The sequence below is a fragment of the Eptesicus fuscus genome, chromosome 9 (assembly GCF_027574615.1).
Source record: "Eptesicus fuscus isolate TK198812 chromosome 9, DD_ASM_mEF_20220401, whole genome shotgun sequence".
Classification (NCBI taxonomy): Eukaryota; Metazoa; Chordata; class Mammalia; order Chiroptera; family Vespertilionidae; genus Eptesicus; species Eptesicus fuscus.
This window is the reverse complement of record NC_072481.1, coordinates 32,800,173-32,817,585: the sequence shown is the minus strand read 5'-3', so window position 1 is coordinate 32,817,585 and position 17,413 is coordinate 32,800,173. Positions and strand designations below refer to the sequence as shown.

General features: G+C 35.2%; 1 protein-coding gene across 1 annotated transcript in view; it reads left to right on the top strand.

Annotated features, from left to right (window-relative positions):
* The window catches only part of ZYG11B (zyg-11 family member B, cell cycle regulator), a 69,622-nt gene extending 52,209 nt beyond the window's left edge, over window positions 1-17,413 (top strand). The window contains exons 5-14 of the mRNA XM_054720547.1: window positions 2,842-3,018; window positions 4,584-4,648; window positions 7,536-7,635; window positions 7,860-7,910; window positions 10,551-10,712; window positions 10,818-10,865; window positions 12,788-12,985; window positions 13,119-13,171; window positions 14,527-14,624; window positions 16,794-17,413. Of these exons, the coding sequence (XP_054576522.1) occupies window positions 2,842-3,018; window positions 4,584-4,648; window positions 7,536-7,635; window positions 7,860-7,910; window positions 10,551-10,712; window positions 10,818-10,865; window positions 12,788-12,985; window positions 13,119-13,171; window positions 14,527-14,624; window positions 16,794-16,984 (1,143 nt within the window). The 3' untranslated portion in view covers window positions 16,985-17,413. The remainder of the gene's footprint in view (window positions 1-2,841; window positions 3,019-4,583; window positions 4,649-7,535; window positions 7,636-7,859; window positions 7,911-10,550; window positions 10,713-10,817; window positions 10,866-12,787; window positions 12,986-13,118; window positions 13,172-14,526; window positions 14,625-16,793) is intronic.

The following is a 17,413-nucleotide window of genomic DNA, read 5'->3' as shown; positions in this document are numbered from 1 at the left end:
TATGAACATAGGGGTGCATATATCCTTTCTGATTGGTGTTTCTATCTTCTTGGGATATATTCCTAGAAGTGGGATCGCAGGGTCAAATGGAGTTCTATTTTTAGTTGTTTGAGGAAATCCATACTGTTCTCCACAGTGGCTGCACCAGTCTGCATTCCCACCAGAAGTGCAAAAGGGTTCCTTTTTCTCCGCATCCTCACCTACACTTGTCCTTTGTTAAATTTGTTGATGATAGCCATTCTGATAGGTGTGAGATGAATCCGCATTGTCATTTTGATTTGATTCTCTCGTATAATTATCAACTTTGAGCATGTTTTCATATGTCTCTTGGCCTTCCTTCTGTCTTCTTTCGAAAAGTATCTGTTTAGGTCCGTTGCCCATTTTTTGATTGGATTGTTTATCTTCCTTTTGTTAAGTTGTATGAGTTCCCTGTAAATGTTGGAGATTAAACCCTTATCAGTGATAACATTGGCAAATACGTTCTCCCATGCAGTGGGCTTTCTTGTTGTTTTGTTGGTGGTTTCCTTTGCTGTGCAAAAGCTTTTTATCTTGATGTAGTCCCATTTGTTTATTTTCTCTTTAGTTTTCATTGTCCTAGGAGCGGTGAAGAAATTGCGTGAAGAAATTGCTTCTGCATATGTCTGAGATTTCTCTGCCTGTGGATTCCTCTAGTATACTGGTCGGCAAACTGCAGCTCGGGAGCCACATGCAGCTCTTTGGCCCCTTGAGTGTGGCTCTTCCACAAAGTACCACAGCCTGGGCGAGTCTATTTTGAAGAAGTGGCGTTAGAAGAAGTTTAAGTTAAAAAAATTTGGCTCTCAAAAGAAATTTCAATCGTTGTACTATTGATATTTGGCTCTGTTGACTAATGAGTGCTCTAGTATTTTTATGGTTTCCCGTCTCATGTTTAAGTCCTTTATCCATTTTGAGTTTATTTTTGTGTATAATGTAAGTTGGTGGTCTAGTTCCATTTTTTTGCATGTATCTGTCCAATTTTCCCAACACCATTTATTGAAGAGACTGTCTTGACTCCATTGTATGCTCTTGCCTCCTTTGTCAAATATTAATTGGGCATAGTGGTTTGGGTCAATTTCTGGGTTCTCTATTTTATTCCATTGATCTATATGTCTGTTCTTGTGCCAGTACCAGGCTGTTTTATGAACAGTGGCTTTGTAATACAGCTTGATATCTGGTATTGAGATCCCACCTACTTTGTTCTTCTTTCTCAGGATTGCTGCAGCTATTCGGGGTCTTTTTTTATTCCAGATGAATTTTTGGAACTTTCTTTCTAGGTCTGTGAAATATGCCCTTGGTATTTCAATGGGGATTGCATTGAATCTATAGATTACTTTGGGTAGTGTGGACATTTTGATGATGTTGATTCTACCAGTCATGAACATGGTATGTTCTTCCATCTGTTTATGTCTTCCTCTATCTCTTTTTTCAGTGTCCTGTAGTTTTTTTGCATATAGGTCTTTTACCTCCTTAGTTAAGTTTATTCCTAGGTATCTTAATTTTTTTGGTGCGATGGTAAATGGGATTGCTTTTTTAGTTTCTCTTTCTGTAAGTTCACTATTGGTGTAAAGAAATGCCATAGATTTCTTGGCATTAATTTTGTATCCTGCTACATTGCCGAATTCATTTATTAAGTCTAATGATTTTTTGATGGAGTCTTTAGGGTTTTCTATGTACAGTATCATGTCATCTGTGAATAAGGACAGTTTTACGTCTTCTTTTCCAATTTGGATGCCTTTTATCTCTTCTTATTGTCTGATCGCAATGGCTAGTACTTCCAGTACTATGTCAAACAGGAGTGGTGAGACTGGGCATCCCTGTCTTGTTCCTGTTCTTAGGGGAAGTGGTTTTAGTTTTTGTCCATTGAGTATGATGTTGGCTGTGGGTTTGTCATATATGGCTTTTATTATGTTGAGGTATGATCCTTCTATTCCTACCTTGCTGAGAGTTTTAATCAAGAAAGGGTGTTGTATTTTGTCAAATGCTTTTTCTGCATCAATTGATATGACTGTGTGATTTTTATCTCTCAATTTGTTTATGTGATGTATCACGTTTATTGATATGCAGATATTGTACCATCCTTGCATCCCAGGGATAAATCCTACTTGGTCATGGTCTATGATCTTTCTGATCTATTGCTGGATCCGATATGCTAGAATTTTGTTGAGGATTTTGGCATCTATGTTCATGAGGGATATTGGCCTATAATTCTCTTTCATTGTGGTGTCTTTATCTGGTTTTGGTATTAGGGTAATGCTGGCTTCATAGAATGAACTTGGAAGCGTTCCTTCATCTTGAATTTTTTGGAATAATCTGAGGAGGATAGGTTTTAGTTCTTCCTTGAATGTTTGGTATAACTCCCCTGTGAAGCCGTCTGGCCCCGGGCTTTTGTTTGCTGGGAGCTTTTGATGACTGCTTCAATTTCTTCCATAGTTATTGGCCCATTGAGATTTTTAGAATCTTCCTGATTGAGTTTTGGAAGGGTGTATTTTTCTAGGAATATGTCCATTTCCTCCAGGTTGTCTAGTTTGTTGGAGCAGATTTGTTCATAGTATTTTTTAACAATCCTTTGTAATTCTGTGGGGTCTGTTGTTATTTCGCCTCTTTCAGATTCATTAGTCGTACAGAAAAATTTCTGGACATGAACAAGGTTCACAGGAACTAAGTGTTAGTGAGCAACTGCTATGTCCTAGGCTCTTCGCACATGAGGATAAAAAAGATACTTAAGATATTTTAGAAATTATTACATATTAACACAATAATGTTGCTATGTGAAGAGGGCTTGGATTTATAAGGTGGATTAAGAGAACGAATTTTTTTTTCCAGCTTGTGGTCACTGGGATGAGAAACCACCCTATGAATTTACCAGTGCAACTTGCTGCAAGCGCCTGTGTATTTAATTTAACCAAGCAGGATCTTGCTGCAGGAATGCCTGTCAGACTCCTGGCTGATGTGACCCACTTGCTGCTGAAAGCTATGGAACATTTTCCTAATCACCAGCAGGTAAGCATATGGGAATCTGCATTCAAATAGTCCTTTTAGTGTCTCCTACCCATCTCCTACCTCCATATAGTTCAGTTTAATAGCCCAAGGGTGGAAAAACAAATGCCTTTAGAAACTGTACAGTAATAAATTTGTGGTATGAATGAGTGTAGGACGACAGAGAAGTAGAAAACTAAAGTGTGCATTCCCTGCCTAAATAGTATTTAAATCCAAATGTTTAGGGAAATAGTGCAAGCCATGTAAAACTCATTTTCAACCTAGATCTTGAGTCTAGGCTTAGAGCATCTATCTGTTCTGTGCCATATACTATCAAGTACTGGGATACAGAAATGAATAAGACAAGTATTTTTTATGTCTAGCAGTATGGCAGACTATATAACATAGCCAGATGAAAACTCAAAATACTGCTTAAATTATATATATATATATATTTAATCCTCACCTGAGGCTATGTTTTCATTGATTTTATTTTATTTTTTATATATATAATTATTTTTTATTTATTTCAGAAAGGGAGAGGGAGAAAGAGAGAGGAACATCAATGATGAACCCTCGCTGGTTTGGCAAGGTGGATAGAGCATTTGCCTACGGAGTGAAGGGTCTTGGGTTAGATTTCGGTCAAGGGCACATGCCTGGGTTGTAGGCTCGATCCCCAGTAGGGGGTGTGTAGGAGGCAGCCAGTCAGTGATTCTCTCTTATCATTGATGTTTCTATCTCTCTCTCCCTCTCCCTTCCTCTCTGAAATCAATAAAAATATGTTTGTTTGTTTTTTTAAAAAGAAACATCAATGATGAGAGGGAATCATTGATTGGCTGCCTCCTGTTAGGGATCAAGCCTGCAACCCTGGCATGTGCTCTGACCAGGTATCAAACCATGACCTTCTGGTTCAGCCATTGAGCCACACCAGCTGGGCTGTTTTTATTGATTTTAGAGAGAGATTAGGCAGAAACATTGATGTGAGAGAATCACTGATCAATTGGTTGCCTCCTATACTCACCCTGATCAGGAATTGATCCCACAACCTTTCAGTGTACAGGATGATGCTCCAACCAACTGAGCCACCCAGCCAGGGCTTAAATTATATTTTTAACTCTAAAAAGTTAGCAATGAGTTGGTAAGTTAGTAAAAAATATGTCTAAAACCAAGTAAAAATGGCAACCCACATTGGTAAGTGGAGCATTAAAGACAGCTTCCCTCAAACTAGATAAACTTTGGTCTTTGTTTTTCATGGCCTCTGGAAGCCAGGTAGATAGCAGACAAAATAGGACCCACCCAAAGTCTGTCAGAACAGAGGGAAATTAGCTGGAATTATCCTACTTCTTATCCTATTTGTCATCTAAAGGAAAAGAAAAAAAATGTTCTGGTAAACTTATATGTGTCCAGTGGAAGTCATTATTTCAACAGTAGGTGGCCAAAATAAAGGTTGTAAAACATAAGTGGGGTTTCATCTGTCTTCCTCTGTTTTTTTTGTGTGTTTTTTAATATAGAGGCTACTCCTGTTTAAAAAATAACAAATAACAAAGCATTATTTTATTTAGGATTTTTTTCTCCCTTTGGTTTTTTAGTTGCAGAAGAATTGCCTCCTTTCACTTTGCAGTGACCGGATCCTTCAAGATGTTCCATTTAACAGGCAAGTGAGAGTCCTAAAGCTTAAAATGGGACAAAACAGAATTTTAGAAATCTGTCTTGAGTAATTTCTTTTTTTTTTTGTTTTTTTTGTTAATATATTTTTATTGATTTCAGAGAGGAAGGGAGAGGGAGAGAGGGATAGAAACATCAATGATGAGAGAATCATTGATCGGCTGCCTCCTGCACGCCCCACACTGGAGATCGAGCCTGCAGCCCAGGTATATGCTCTGACCAGGAATCAAACCATGACCTTCTAGTTCATAGGTCGACGCTCAACCACTGAGTTATGACAGCCAAGCCTTAGGTAATTTCGTACCAGTTATATCCCTGGTGTACAATTAATCAAGTAGATGGGATTATATGTTGTCTTATAGAATGCTAAATCTACTTTCTCTAGTTCAGTGTATTGATATTCATGATAACAGATGGGCCCCTGTTTTCATAGCCCCTTGCTTAAGAATTTATATTGGTTATAGTTTTTAAAATATCCACACAATAATGTGGGCTAAAGAAACTGAGGCATATAGAAATTCAGTGTCTTGCCCATGGTTTTGTGACTAGTAATTACCAGACTAGGAGTCTTCTAGTTCTAGTCCAGTGTTCTTTTCTTTGTATCATACCTCTTATTATTAGTTATTTGATATTGAATTATAGAAGAAACTTTTTAAGAGGAAACTTTTAAGCAGAGGTTTAAGGAAGACTAGATTCCAGTAAGTAAAAAGGGTTCTTTTGTTTTCTAAGATGCTATAATTTGCGAGCTAAAAGAGATTTTTTTTTCATTTTTCTATTTTATAATTTTTAATGATGATATTTTAAAAAAGAAATTTATACTGAAATGTAATTTCTCAAGCATCAATTTTAATGTGATTTAATTTTATTTTGTTAACAGTACACTGTTATCTGGCATGGCTGAGGAATGAGGTGTTCCATTTACTATTTAAAATGAGTAGTTTGGAATATATATATAGTAGATTACTAATTTAATTTTATAGCAGTGCACTCTACTAGAGTTGAACTTGTTTGTGGTTAGAGACGGTGATTGATTTATCTCATTGTCTCTAGTGCTTAAGTGGATGTTTAATGGATGGAAGGATGAATGAATGAGTATAATAGAAAACAGAATTTTTCATAGAAGAAATAACAGAGTGAATTGGGCCCCCAAACAAGGAGGGAAAGATTCCATCTGATTAGTAATCATTAAAGATTTCATGTTAGTGATGGCATTTGAGATAATGAAGATAACTAACATGTATGAAGCATTGGAATCGCCAGGCACTGTGCTGTGTTTTACATATGCTTATTCAGTCCTTACATCAGTTCTGTGAAATGATTACTCTTGTAATCTTCATTTTACAGATGAGGAAACAGAGGCACACAGAGGTTTAGTAACTTGCTCAAGGTGATAAGATAGTAAGTAGCAGAATTTAGATTTAAATCTAGACTGACTGAGAGACTGTACTTTTTACGCCATGCTATATGCTTTAAAGATGAAGCTAGTTGATTTGATTGTTTTATGTTTTGGGAACTGTACAAATAAAGGCATGGAGGAAGTCAATAATAATACTAGTAAAAAAATAACCTTTATCAAAAGTTTGGTGTGTGTCAAGTTCTATACTAAGTCTTAAGCTTGATATGTGATATCATTTAGTCCTCATGATGGTCCTATAGAATAGATCTTATTATCTTACTGGAGGCCTAATGCACGAAATTTGTGCAAGAGTAGGCCTTCCTTCCCCCAGCTGCCGACACCAGCTTCCCTCTGGCACCTGGGACCTGGGCTTCCCTCGCAGCCCTAGCTTTGTCAGGAAGGACGTCCGGTCTAATTAGCATATTATGATTTTATTATTATAAATAGATGAGAATATTGAAGTTCAGAGAGATTAAGGAACTTGCTCAGGGTCCCAAAGTTATTAAGTGGTAGAAGGTGATATTCGAGTTCAGGCTGACTCCAAAGTTTATGATGTTTTTGTTAATCCTCACCCAAGGATATTTTTCCATTTATTTTTTATTTTATTTTTTTATAGGGAGGGGGAGAGACACAGAGAGAGAAACATTGATGTGAGAGAGACATATTGATTGGTTGCCTTCCACACAAACCTCAACAAGGGCCACAGATTGAACCTGCAACTGAGGCACATGCCCTTGACAAGAATCAAACCTGGGACTCTTCAGTCTGCAGGCTAATGCTCTATCCACTGAGCCAAACCAGCTAGGGCCTATAATGGTTTTTGTTTGTTTTTTAATCTTTATTGTTCAGATTATTACATGGCTAGCCCTTACTTCCTCAAAAGTTTCAGTGAGACATTCCCTAGGCACCCTACGTAAAATTTCAACATTTCATGTCTTCTCTTTCACTGCTTTTTTTTCTCTATAACATGTCAGTACCTAATTGTACCATATACTTTACTTATTATCTGATTTATTATCTGTTTCCTCCACTAAAGTGTAAACCCTGTGAGAGTAGCAATATTTTTATTTTATTCAGTACTCTGTCTCTGACACCAAGAACAATGTTTGGCATAAGCAGGAGCTCAATAAATGTTTGTGAGTGAATGAATTACTGTTGTGGTAGCTACTGTGAGGAACTCAGAAAATACTTATTACTACATTATAGAAATCACTACAGAATAGAAATGTGTTATAATTTTAGAAGATGAATGCCCAATAGTTTTGACTCTTATTTCATTACAAAAGTGTTGTCAGAATCAATATTGAGGTATTGTTTCCAGAACACTAAGTATAATTATTATTCTCTGTTAATTATTATTCTCTGTTAATATAATTATTATTCTCTGTTAATTAAGAAGAATTATCAGTTTCCAACTGGGACTCTGAAATTGTGCCTGCCCCTTCAGAATTAGTTCATGAACCCATTTGTGTGTTTTCAGGTTTGAAGCAGCTAAGCTTGTCATGCAGTGGCTCTGCAACCATGAGGATCAAAACATGCAAAGGATGGCAGTTGCTATCATTTCCATTCTGGCTGCCAAGGTACCTGAGCTCATGTTTCCATTATAGTTATTATTTTCCCAAAATCTGAAAGCCACAAAGGTTAGTAAGCCTCTCTGCAAGCCTGCTTATTCACCCTTGCAATTCAATATTGCGGAATTCCAGGTTGATCAAAGATTTTACTCTGACCTTAGTCTGTTATAGTGACTGATATTACATTCACACTAGTAGGTTCTTGGACATTTATTTTGTCTGCTTGCTTGCAGCTTTCTACAGAACAAACTGCACAGCTTGGTGCTGAGCTCTTCATTGTGAGGGTAAGTGTTATCTCCTCTATGCAGACCACTAGACAGTTTTCATTTTCATTGTTTTCAGGCAGTGTTGTGTATCTTCTGATATTTTATATTTTAAAAATTATTTTTCTTTCTTCTAAATGAGTGTATTCCTTTTTATAAAGGCAGCTTTACTCCTTAACAGAGATGGAAAGAGCCCTGAACTAAGAGTCAGATGACCTATAATCTAATTTGTAAACTCATTTTGTGAATTTAGACAAATTGCCTGAACTATTAGTGTGTACATATGCCTTAAGATCTTATTGAGTTCTAAAATTCTGTGATTTTGTTAAATTTATGAAGAAAATGTAAAGATGATTATACACACAGTCTTAAATGTAAAATTGTGCTAGCCCTAGCTGGTTTGGCTCAGTGGATAGAGCGTCGGCCTATGAACTGAAGGGTCCAAGGTTGGATTCCATTCAAGGTCACATGCCTGGGTTTCGGGCTCGATCACCAGTAGGGGCCATGCAGGAGGCAGCCGATCAATGATTCTCTCATCATTAATGCTTCTATCTCTCTCTCCCTCTCCCTTCCTCTCTGAAATCAATAAAATATATTTTAAAAATATTTAAGATTGTGCTAGATGATTTGGGGAAGAATATAATTTAAATAGTTCATATATTATTTTGCTTGCTTACACGGTTGAGGAAATAATATAATGAACAGTGAAAAGTTAAAAATCTTTAAAGAGAATAAATATGAATAGTGCTTTAGGAAGAACTGGAGGGAAAACGTCCACGTAGGGGCTTCCTGTTATAATCCTGGCATGAGGTGTTTGAACAACCATAGTAGATGGAAAAGTCAAGTGAGAGACTCCTTTTTTTTTATGACATAAATTATGTATGTAATGACAAAGTAAATCATTCATTTGATAGGTAATTATACAATACTCATCACTACCACCTTAAAATGTTAGGGATTCACATTGAATTATATTTCTAATAACTTCCCATAAGAAACTCACAGTAGAGTAGAGAAAATAGCTATGTAGATGTAATATAGTTTAATAAGTATAATAATAAAGATATCAATGAAATAAGTAACATAACAAGAAGGAAACATAATAAATGGAAAGTGTAGGAATTCTTAAATTGACATATCTAGGTTTATTCCGAATTCTGTTATTTATTAGTGGTCTGATTTGTGGCAAGTCACATAAATTTTCTTAAGGGTGATAAAGAATACTTCATACAGTTATTATGAAGATTAAATGAAAAGGAAAAAAGAGTAATTGAAGGAATATATGCTAAGTGCTAGATGATACAATATATATATTAGTTAAGTGGAAAATGATGATTTTATTTATTTTTACTATATTCAGAATGGCATTTTAATTATGCCTTTTTATTGCTAAATATATGTGTTTCAGTACTTTTAGATGGAGACATATTCAAAAATTTTAAGGAAATAGCCCTCTTATATGCTTTGGGGGGAAATTAAGCTTAGCTTAAGCAGGAATGAGCAGAAATTAGTAGTAGTAGTAATGATGATGATAGCTTTTCTTTTTCTTTTTGCTTTTAATTATCACCTACAATTTACAAATGAAGAAACAAAGAATTGGCAAACAAGGTTACACAGTTAATCAGATGCAGAGAAATTATTATATTTAAGCTCAGGTAACCTGATTCTAATGCCAAACTCTTAGCCTCTATGCTATTAATTTAAATAATTGCACAGAAGTGTTTGTGTTTCTTAAATATTTTTCTTGAACTGTATGTAACTTGAAGTAAGTGTTCATTAATGTTTTCTTGTATCTGTTTTAGCAAAGCTGTCTCTTATTCCCAAAAGTGTAATCTAAAAATGGAATTATGGATGCTTTATGTAGGTGTTAAAACATTTAACTTGCAAACTTTAAATTTTGGAGGTTAAAGCTATGACAGAGATAATATACAAGTGGAATTTCAAAAATATTATCTTATTTAAATCCAATATAGACTTAATTTTTTTCCTGCACCCCTGTTTTCTTTTTTAAAATGTATCTTTATTGTTGTAAATATTACAGATAGCCCTTTTTTTCTCCCCATTGACCCCCCCCTCCTCCCGGGAAATCCAATATAGACTTTAATTCTCTTACTATTATATTTAGTTTGTCCTTTTTTTTTTCTTAAGGAAAACTTGAAGATAGAATTAGTTCTTCCATTTCTTACTTTCTCATGCTAAGTTGACCATGATCAAATTTAATACCTCTCAGACTGAATTTTCTCTCCTGAAAAATGGGGATAGAACTACTACAATTTAGGATATAATTTGCTGATGCTAAATAAATGTTTGCTTCATTCTCCCCTTCACCTTTTATATACCAGGATCTGAAATGAGTATATGTTGTCACCGATTGGGTAAGATAGTTGGTCCCAAGCTTTAATCATTTTGCTTTTCATTTTATTTAGAGGTGATTACACTATAGGTACAAACAGAATAACATAGAAGTATCTGTGAAGTTCTTATACTTTTTTCTTGTTGGAGGAATAGTCTGGTCTAGGAGGCTGTTTGTTATACTTATAAAAACCTTTATAGGAAGTGTCTTGAGCTATGAGACTAAACCTTATGGACTTTTAGTTATTACCACTAATAATTGTAATAACAGTTCAATAATGAGAATTAATTCTGTTTTCCTTCTTTTAGCAACTTCTTCAAATAGTGAAGCAGAAAACCAATCAAAATTCGGTGGATACTACTTTGAAATTTACTTTGAGTGCACTTTGGAACCTCACAGATGAATCTCCAACCACTTGCAGACACTTTATTGAAAACCAAGGGTTAGAACTCTTCATGAGGGTTCTAGAGGTTAGAATGGGAATTTAGCCTACAGTTTTGACATTTATTGATTGAATTAAGCATTTATTATATTTGATTCTTTAGGTAGTTATAGGTTTCTCTTTCTTTTTACAGTCTTTTCCAACTGAGTCATCCATTCAACAGAAAGTTCTAGGACTTTTGGTAAGATATAAGCATTTCCTGCTTAATTCAAAGCTATAATTATTTTCTGTCTGAGGTAATACATTGAAGTTGCTATTGTATATATAAATACCTAATGACATTAGAAAACATATGTATTTTAACTAAGTTAAAAAAGCAGTGTACAAAACTATATGTACATATTAAGATTTTCACCACACTAAAAGGAAAAATATGAATTACATACTTTATATTTTTGATATAGTTCAAACTTCATGAGCATGATTTACTTTTATAGTCAGAAAAAAATCTCATTTAAAAATGCCACATATAAAAAAAGAAAAAAATGTCACTAACCTAAAGTATTTTTAGAGGCTGTGTTTGGTAATTAATAATTACTACCTAAAAGACTGCTTAACAAATCATATATTCAGTAAATATATTGGATTTGGTGAAAGTGAGCCCTCTAGGAATTTGAGACAAAGATGAAAGATCAAATGTTTTATGGATCAAAGATAAAGGATCAAATGCTTTAATCTCTGCAACAGGCAAAGTGCCCATGTGGTAAAAACCATTTTAGAGCAGACCTCTGTTCTTAAGGAATTAGATCATAGGAGGCATAGATTAGTGAGTAAAAATATGTAGATTTGTGTTTGTTTTCCAGATGCAAGACTTTGAAATACTGAGCAATAAGAGATGGATTTGGGGGTCAGTTGGAGGCTGGCATTTAAGAAGGACCTATCTATTCACCATAGCTTTAGTTATATAAAGTAGAAAATGTAAAACGATCTAAATGCCCAGTAATAAGGAAATGTTAAATCATTTAACTGGTTAGAGCATTTTTCCAATATGCCAAGGTTGCAGGTTCAATCCTGGGTCAAAATCAACCAATGAATGCATAAATAAGTAGAACAACAAATCTATGTCTCTTTTGCTCCCTATCTCTCCCTTCCCTCTAAAAATGAATAAATTTAAAAAATTAAAAGTTACCCTTAAAAAAAAAAAGAATAAGGATTAATCTTCAGAATAGTGTGATAAATTGGAAACCCCTCAATTTTTTCCCGTGTGACCAGAGGTCCTCCTTATGTGCTGCCAAGGGAAGCCATTACATCCCAAGTCCAGATAAAACACCTGCCTTCTATAGTCCAGCAGGCAAACTTCGGTGGTATTCAGTGGGGATCTAAGGCTATGAAATTTTTGAGGCACAAGATTGCTATATTGCTCAAACAAATAGGTGCTTTTTGTCTTAATCTTATTTAGGCTCTCCACAGTATTCAGAACTACTGGTTCCTTTACCCTTCTGATATACTCACCCCTCTCTGCTTTCTAGATACCAAACATTTCTGGTTTTCTTCCTACCTCTCTTGCTCTTGTTTCCTAACTTGGGTTTTAACCACAGCCTTGTCTGAGGGTAGGCCCCTGGTTATAAATTACAAGGGAAGACTTCCTTTGAGGCCAGAGAGTAGGTTCCAATAGGTTTCTTTTTCATGTGCCTCTGTTAAATCCACTCCTTTATTGAGGTACAGCACTTTGAAAGTCCTTCTTTTGTATATGAAGTCTTAGTTCCAATTTTTAGCCCTTACCGTCTGGCCTTGCATGGCTATTAAAACCAGTTCTCTGCCCCTGCAGGTTGGTGATGAACTGTAACTGCTCTAGTTTGGTTCTGTTTGCTACATATTTAAGGGTTGCTAGCTATTATTCACCCAGCACTTCTAGATATTTTATATCAGGACATTTTTAGGTTATCTATTTAGCAATTTTGCCTGAAAAGGGACTCACTACTGTTTATTATTTTGTTTGGAGAGGAGAGAAAAAAATCATCCATAATCCCACTGTGCTAATATAGCAACAGTCTTCAGCTATGTCCATGTACAGGTACATGTTTAAATCATTTCAATCTCTGTTGTTTCTTAAAGTACAAAAGGTCATAGGCATTTACTATATATTTTAATTTTTTTTTCCAGAACAATATAGCTGAAGTACAAGAATTGCATTCTGAATTAATGTGGAAGGATTTTATAGACCACATCAGTAGTCTCCTACATAGTGTGGAAGTGGAAGTCAGTTACTTTGCAGCAGGAATTATTGCCCATTTAATATCTAGAGGTGAACAAGCTTGGACATTGAGCCGTAGCCAGAGAAATTCTCTTCTGGATGATCTGGTAGGATCATTTGATGTTTTCTGGAAGCATACACACAATATTCATAGTGGTTAAACTATCAAAGCTTCATAATGCAGTAAGGCAGTGCTAAATAAATATTGTAATCCTTTTTTGTGTGTCTTGTGTCTTGCAGCATTCAGCTATTTTGAAATGGCCAACTCCAGAGTGTGAGATGGTAGCATACAGGTAATTAGCAAGATAATTAATATTAAGACAGTAACCTAGTCATTTTGCTTGTCTAGAGGTCTTACTACTAGTAAATGTGTAATTCCTACTAGGTACATAATCCCCTCTACCCCCCGTCCCCAGGTATCTATCTTCCTACTGGTTTTAAAAGAAGCAAAGTATTTTTACTTTCTGCTACCTCTCATTCATCATTCCTTCCTTTATTCCACTTTTATTGAAGACAAATGCCAGGAACTTGTTTTTTTGCTCTTGAAATTCAAAGAGGAGTAAGAGATGGGGCTTGCACACAAGAACCTAGTGAGGGAGACCAAATGTGAATCAGATATAATTCACTATTATTCGAGTTTTGTGCATAGAAGGCTATACAGTTAAAGACGATAGTAGATTATGAGCTGAATTTTGAGAGATAATCAAGTAAGGGCATAAGATTTTAAGAACAGGAAACAGTATATTAATATAAGGAGTTCCAAAACAAGATCGAGAGAACTAGAAGTAGCACCAGATTAGTTTAGGGAAACAATTTATAATAATTTATTGCATACTAGATGCCTAACTCTGCTTATGACAATTAGTTGACTTGATAGCTAATTACTAATTACTTGAAATATTCCAGATGGCTGCATAATATTATTACAACTTATTATTGTGTCTACTTTATAAATGCTGATGCTGCCAACATTTATGATTCCCCCAACTTATATTCTACCCACTTTTGGGCAGAAGACCAGTAGAAATAGAAAGGCTAATTCTAGACCTCCTTCATGGTGTTCTTCCAGTTAGTTATCAACTAACTTTTTCTTTTCTAGGTTGTCCAGCCAACGTCTGTTATTCTTTAAATGTGTATCTTCAAGACCAAAAAAGTACTTTTGAAAAAAAATAAATTTCTGTGTTAGTACCTTGTTCTAGTCACCTTCCATCTTCTCTACCAAGACTTCTCAGAATATGGTCCTTTTTTCAAATGGCTAAGACAAAGAAAAGATATACTGATAGCTTATTTATATTAGTTTAAAAATAGTTGGATAAAATTTATAGAAGGAAAAGCTCAGGAATCATTGCTTTAGGAAATGACACTAAGTCCTGGCTGGGTGGCTCAGTTGATAGAGCACCGTCCCGTGCACCAGAAATGTGGGTTTTATTCCTGGTCAGGGCATACACCTTGGTTGCGGGTTCATCCCCCAGTCGAGGTATGAACGGGAGGCAACTGATTGATGTTTCTCTCTTACATCCATGTTTCTCTATCTCTCTCCCTTTCTCTCTAAAATAAATAAACTTATCCTCAGGTGAGGAATTAAAAAAAAATAAAGAAAATAACATTAAGTAGAGGACGTAACTTTTCTTTTCTTTTGTACTTTTAGGTCCTTTAATCCATTTTTCCCATTACTTGGCTGTTTCACAACACCAGGAGTCCAGCTATGGGCAGTTTGGGCCATGCAACATGTCTGCAGCAAGAATCGTATGTACCAAAAAGAAACTGTTTTTCTTCCTCAAGGAAAATTCTCCTTACATAGAAAAGCCATTTCTGAATTGTGTATTTAAGTGATTTTTAAGGACATAAACTTTTAAAAATACTATATAAGAGAATCTTAGTTTATAAAGTACATTTATTTTTTTCAGAATGAGCTTGCCAATAGTAGATACTGAATGATAATGGTGAATGAGACTTACATTGTTCTAATATGGAATATAAAAATTAGGAGCCACTCTAGCCAGTTTGGCTCAGCAGATAGAGAGTCTGCCTGTGGACTGAAGGGTCCCAGGTTTGATTCTGGTCAAAGGCACATGCCTGGGTTGCAGGCTTGATCCCCTGTAGGGGCCATGCAGGAGGCAGCAAATCAATGATTCTCATCATTGATGTTTCTCTCTCTCTCTCTCCCTTTCTCTCTGAAATCAATAAAAATACATTTAAAAATAAATAAATAAAAATAAATAAAAGGGTCAAGAGAACCAAAGTTTTATTCAACAACCCAGACATTTAAAAAAATAAAAAAAATAAAAATTAGGAGCCTCCATTTTGAGCAAAATGTCTTAAGGAGATCCAATATTTATGGTACATTCCAGTATCCAGTCCTCATCTACACAAAATTTTCCCATTCAAGATGTTGCTCTCTGCACCCATAGTCTGTGGAGAAGCAAAGCATTTAGATCAGCGTTTTTTGGTGTGTTTTTTTTTAAGTTTTGAGAGAGAGAGAAAGAGAGAGAGAGAGAGAGAGAGAAAGAGAGCAATATCACTGTGCTGCCTCCTGCATGCACCTGAATGGGGAATCAAGCCCAAAACCTGTACATATGCCCTAACCAGGAATCAAATAGGTGACCTTTCAGTGCACAGGATGACACTCAACCAACTGAGTCACACCAGCCAGGGCCTAGATCAGGTTTTATATCTCTTTTTTAAAGATTATGAGTCAACTATTTGTCAGTTATTTATTAATACAAGTTCATTCCATAAATTATTTTAAACGTTGCACAAGAAACACATAGAAGCACTGTTTTTTAAATTAAAAATCAGGACCAACATCATCAGTCATTAGAGAAATATAGATTAAAGCCACAATGAGATACCAGTTCACACATACTAGGAAGGCTGCCTATAATCAAAATGATGGACAAGGACAAGTGTTGGCGAGAATGCGAAACAACTCTTTTACATTCTTTGCTGATAGGATGGAAAAATTATATAGCCACTTTAGAAAATAATTTGGTGATTTCTTCTCAAGTTAAACATACATTTAGCATTTGCCCAGCGTTCCAGGTATTTCCTCAAGATCAATGAAATGGAAAGTCCACCAAAAAACTTAAACAAGAATTATACCACAGGTATATTAGTACATTTGCAAAACTCATCAAAATGTAGATTAACTTTAATTTTGTCTTATCCTGTGTAAATTGTACTTTAATAAATGACTAAAACTAATAAGGCTTTAAAAGTTGTGTGTACAAAAACATTTTTAAATAAAAATGCAGAAATAAAGAAAGTTGCATGTACAATATCAGTGCCATTAAATTAAAAAAACAACAACAGAAATGAGGGTGGGGGTGGAGGGTACTGGTGGAGAAGGTGAAGGGATTGAGAAGTACAAATTGGCAATTATAAAAATAATCATAGGAATGTATAGTCATATAGGAAATACAGTCAATGATATTGTAATAACTATGTATGATGTCAGATAGGTACTGGAAATACTGGAAACACTTTGGAAAGTATATGATTTTCTAACCACTATGCTGTACACGTGAAACTAAAAAACAATAATATTGAATATAAACTGTAATTTAAAAATAAAAGAAAAGAATATATATAAAAAAATAGGAAATGTGTAAAAGTGTAACAAGCACCTATCTTGCTTGTGATTTGGGGTCAAATAAATTTTCTTTTCCAGATTGTCTATGTCTTAAGGTTATGATTAAAATATAAATGTAAATATATATATATGGTACGTGCATTATGTGCGGGAACTTGCAATGTAGACATAACATTATTACAAAGGTATTTATCAATCTGTAGCATATGTTAGCGGTCAATAACAAAAGAGCTAAAATTTAAGTGTGAAAAAATTATTTTTTGTGTGTGTGGAATAATTTTTTAAGTGTTTTAAGAAAAGCTCTTTCTCTTGTTTTCTTTCAGCCTCCAGGTATTGCAGCATGTTGATTGAAGAAGGAGGATTGCAGCATTTATACAACATCAAAGAACATGAACAGACTGATCCCCATGTCCAACAGATTGCTGTGGCCATTCTGGACACTTTAGAAAAACACATTGTACGCCATGGGAGACCACCTCCCTGTAAAAAACAACCCCAGGCCAGACTAAATTGATAGCCATAGGCAACTGAATAATTGAATCACAGGCATCCTTTTTGTGATAGGCTCATTAGGAGTATCTTCTGTGATGTTTTGGGGTTTCTATAACAAGAGTCTTAGATCGGTTTGGGATTGATGCTGTACAGTACTGCCCATGTGAACAGTCTCTAATTTGTTTTGTGATTTTTAACTTATGAGGTAAGAAGGGTCTCTTCCTTCATCATTGCTTTTTAGAAAAATTTCCACATCTTTCAGTGTTTGAACTTACCTGTGCTTGAAATTCTACAGTTTTATGATAAAGTTTGCACGAACCCTTAGGCCAGACTTTTCTGACCTTAAAGACCCTTCTAATCAGTTTGCAGTTTCAGATAAGCTGTTAACCTGATTTCTGAAACTGCTTCAGTTGTAAATTTTATAATGCTTGTATAAAATGCCTTTATTCTC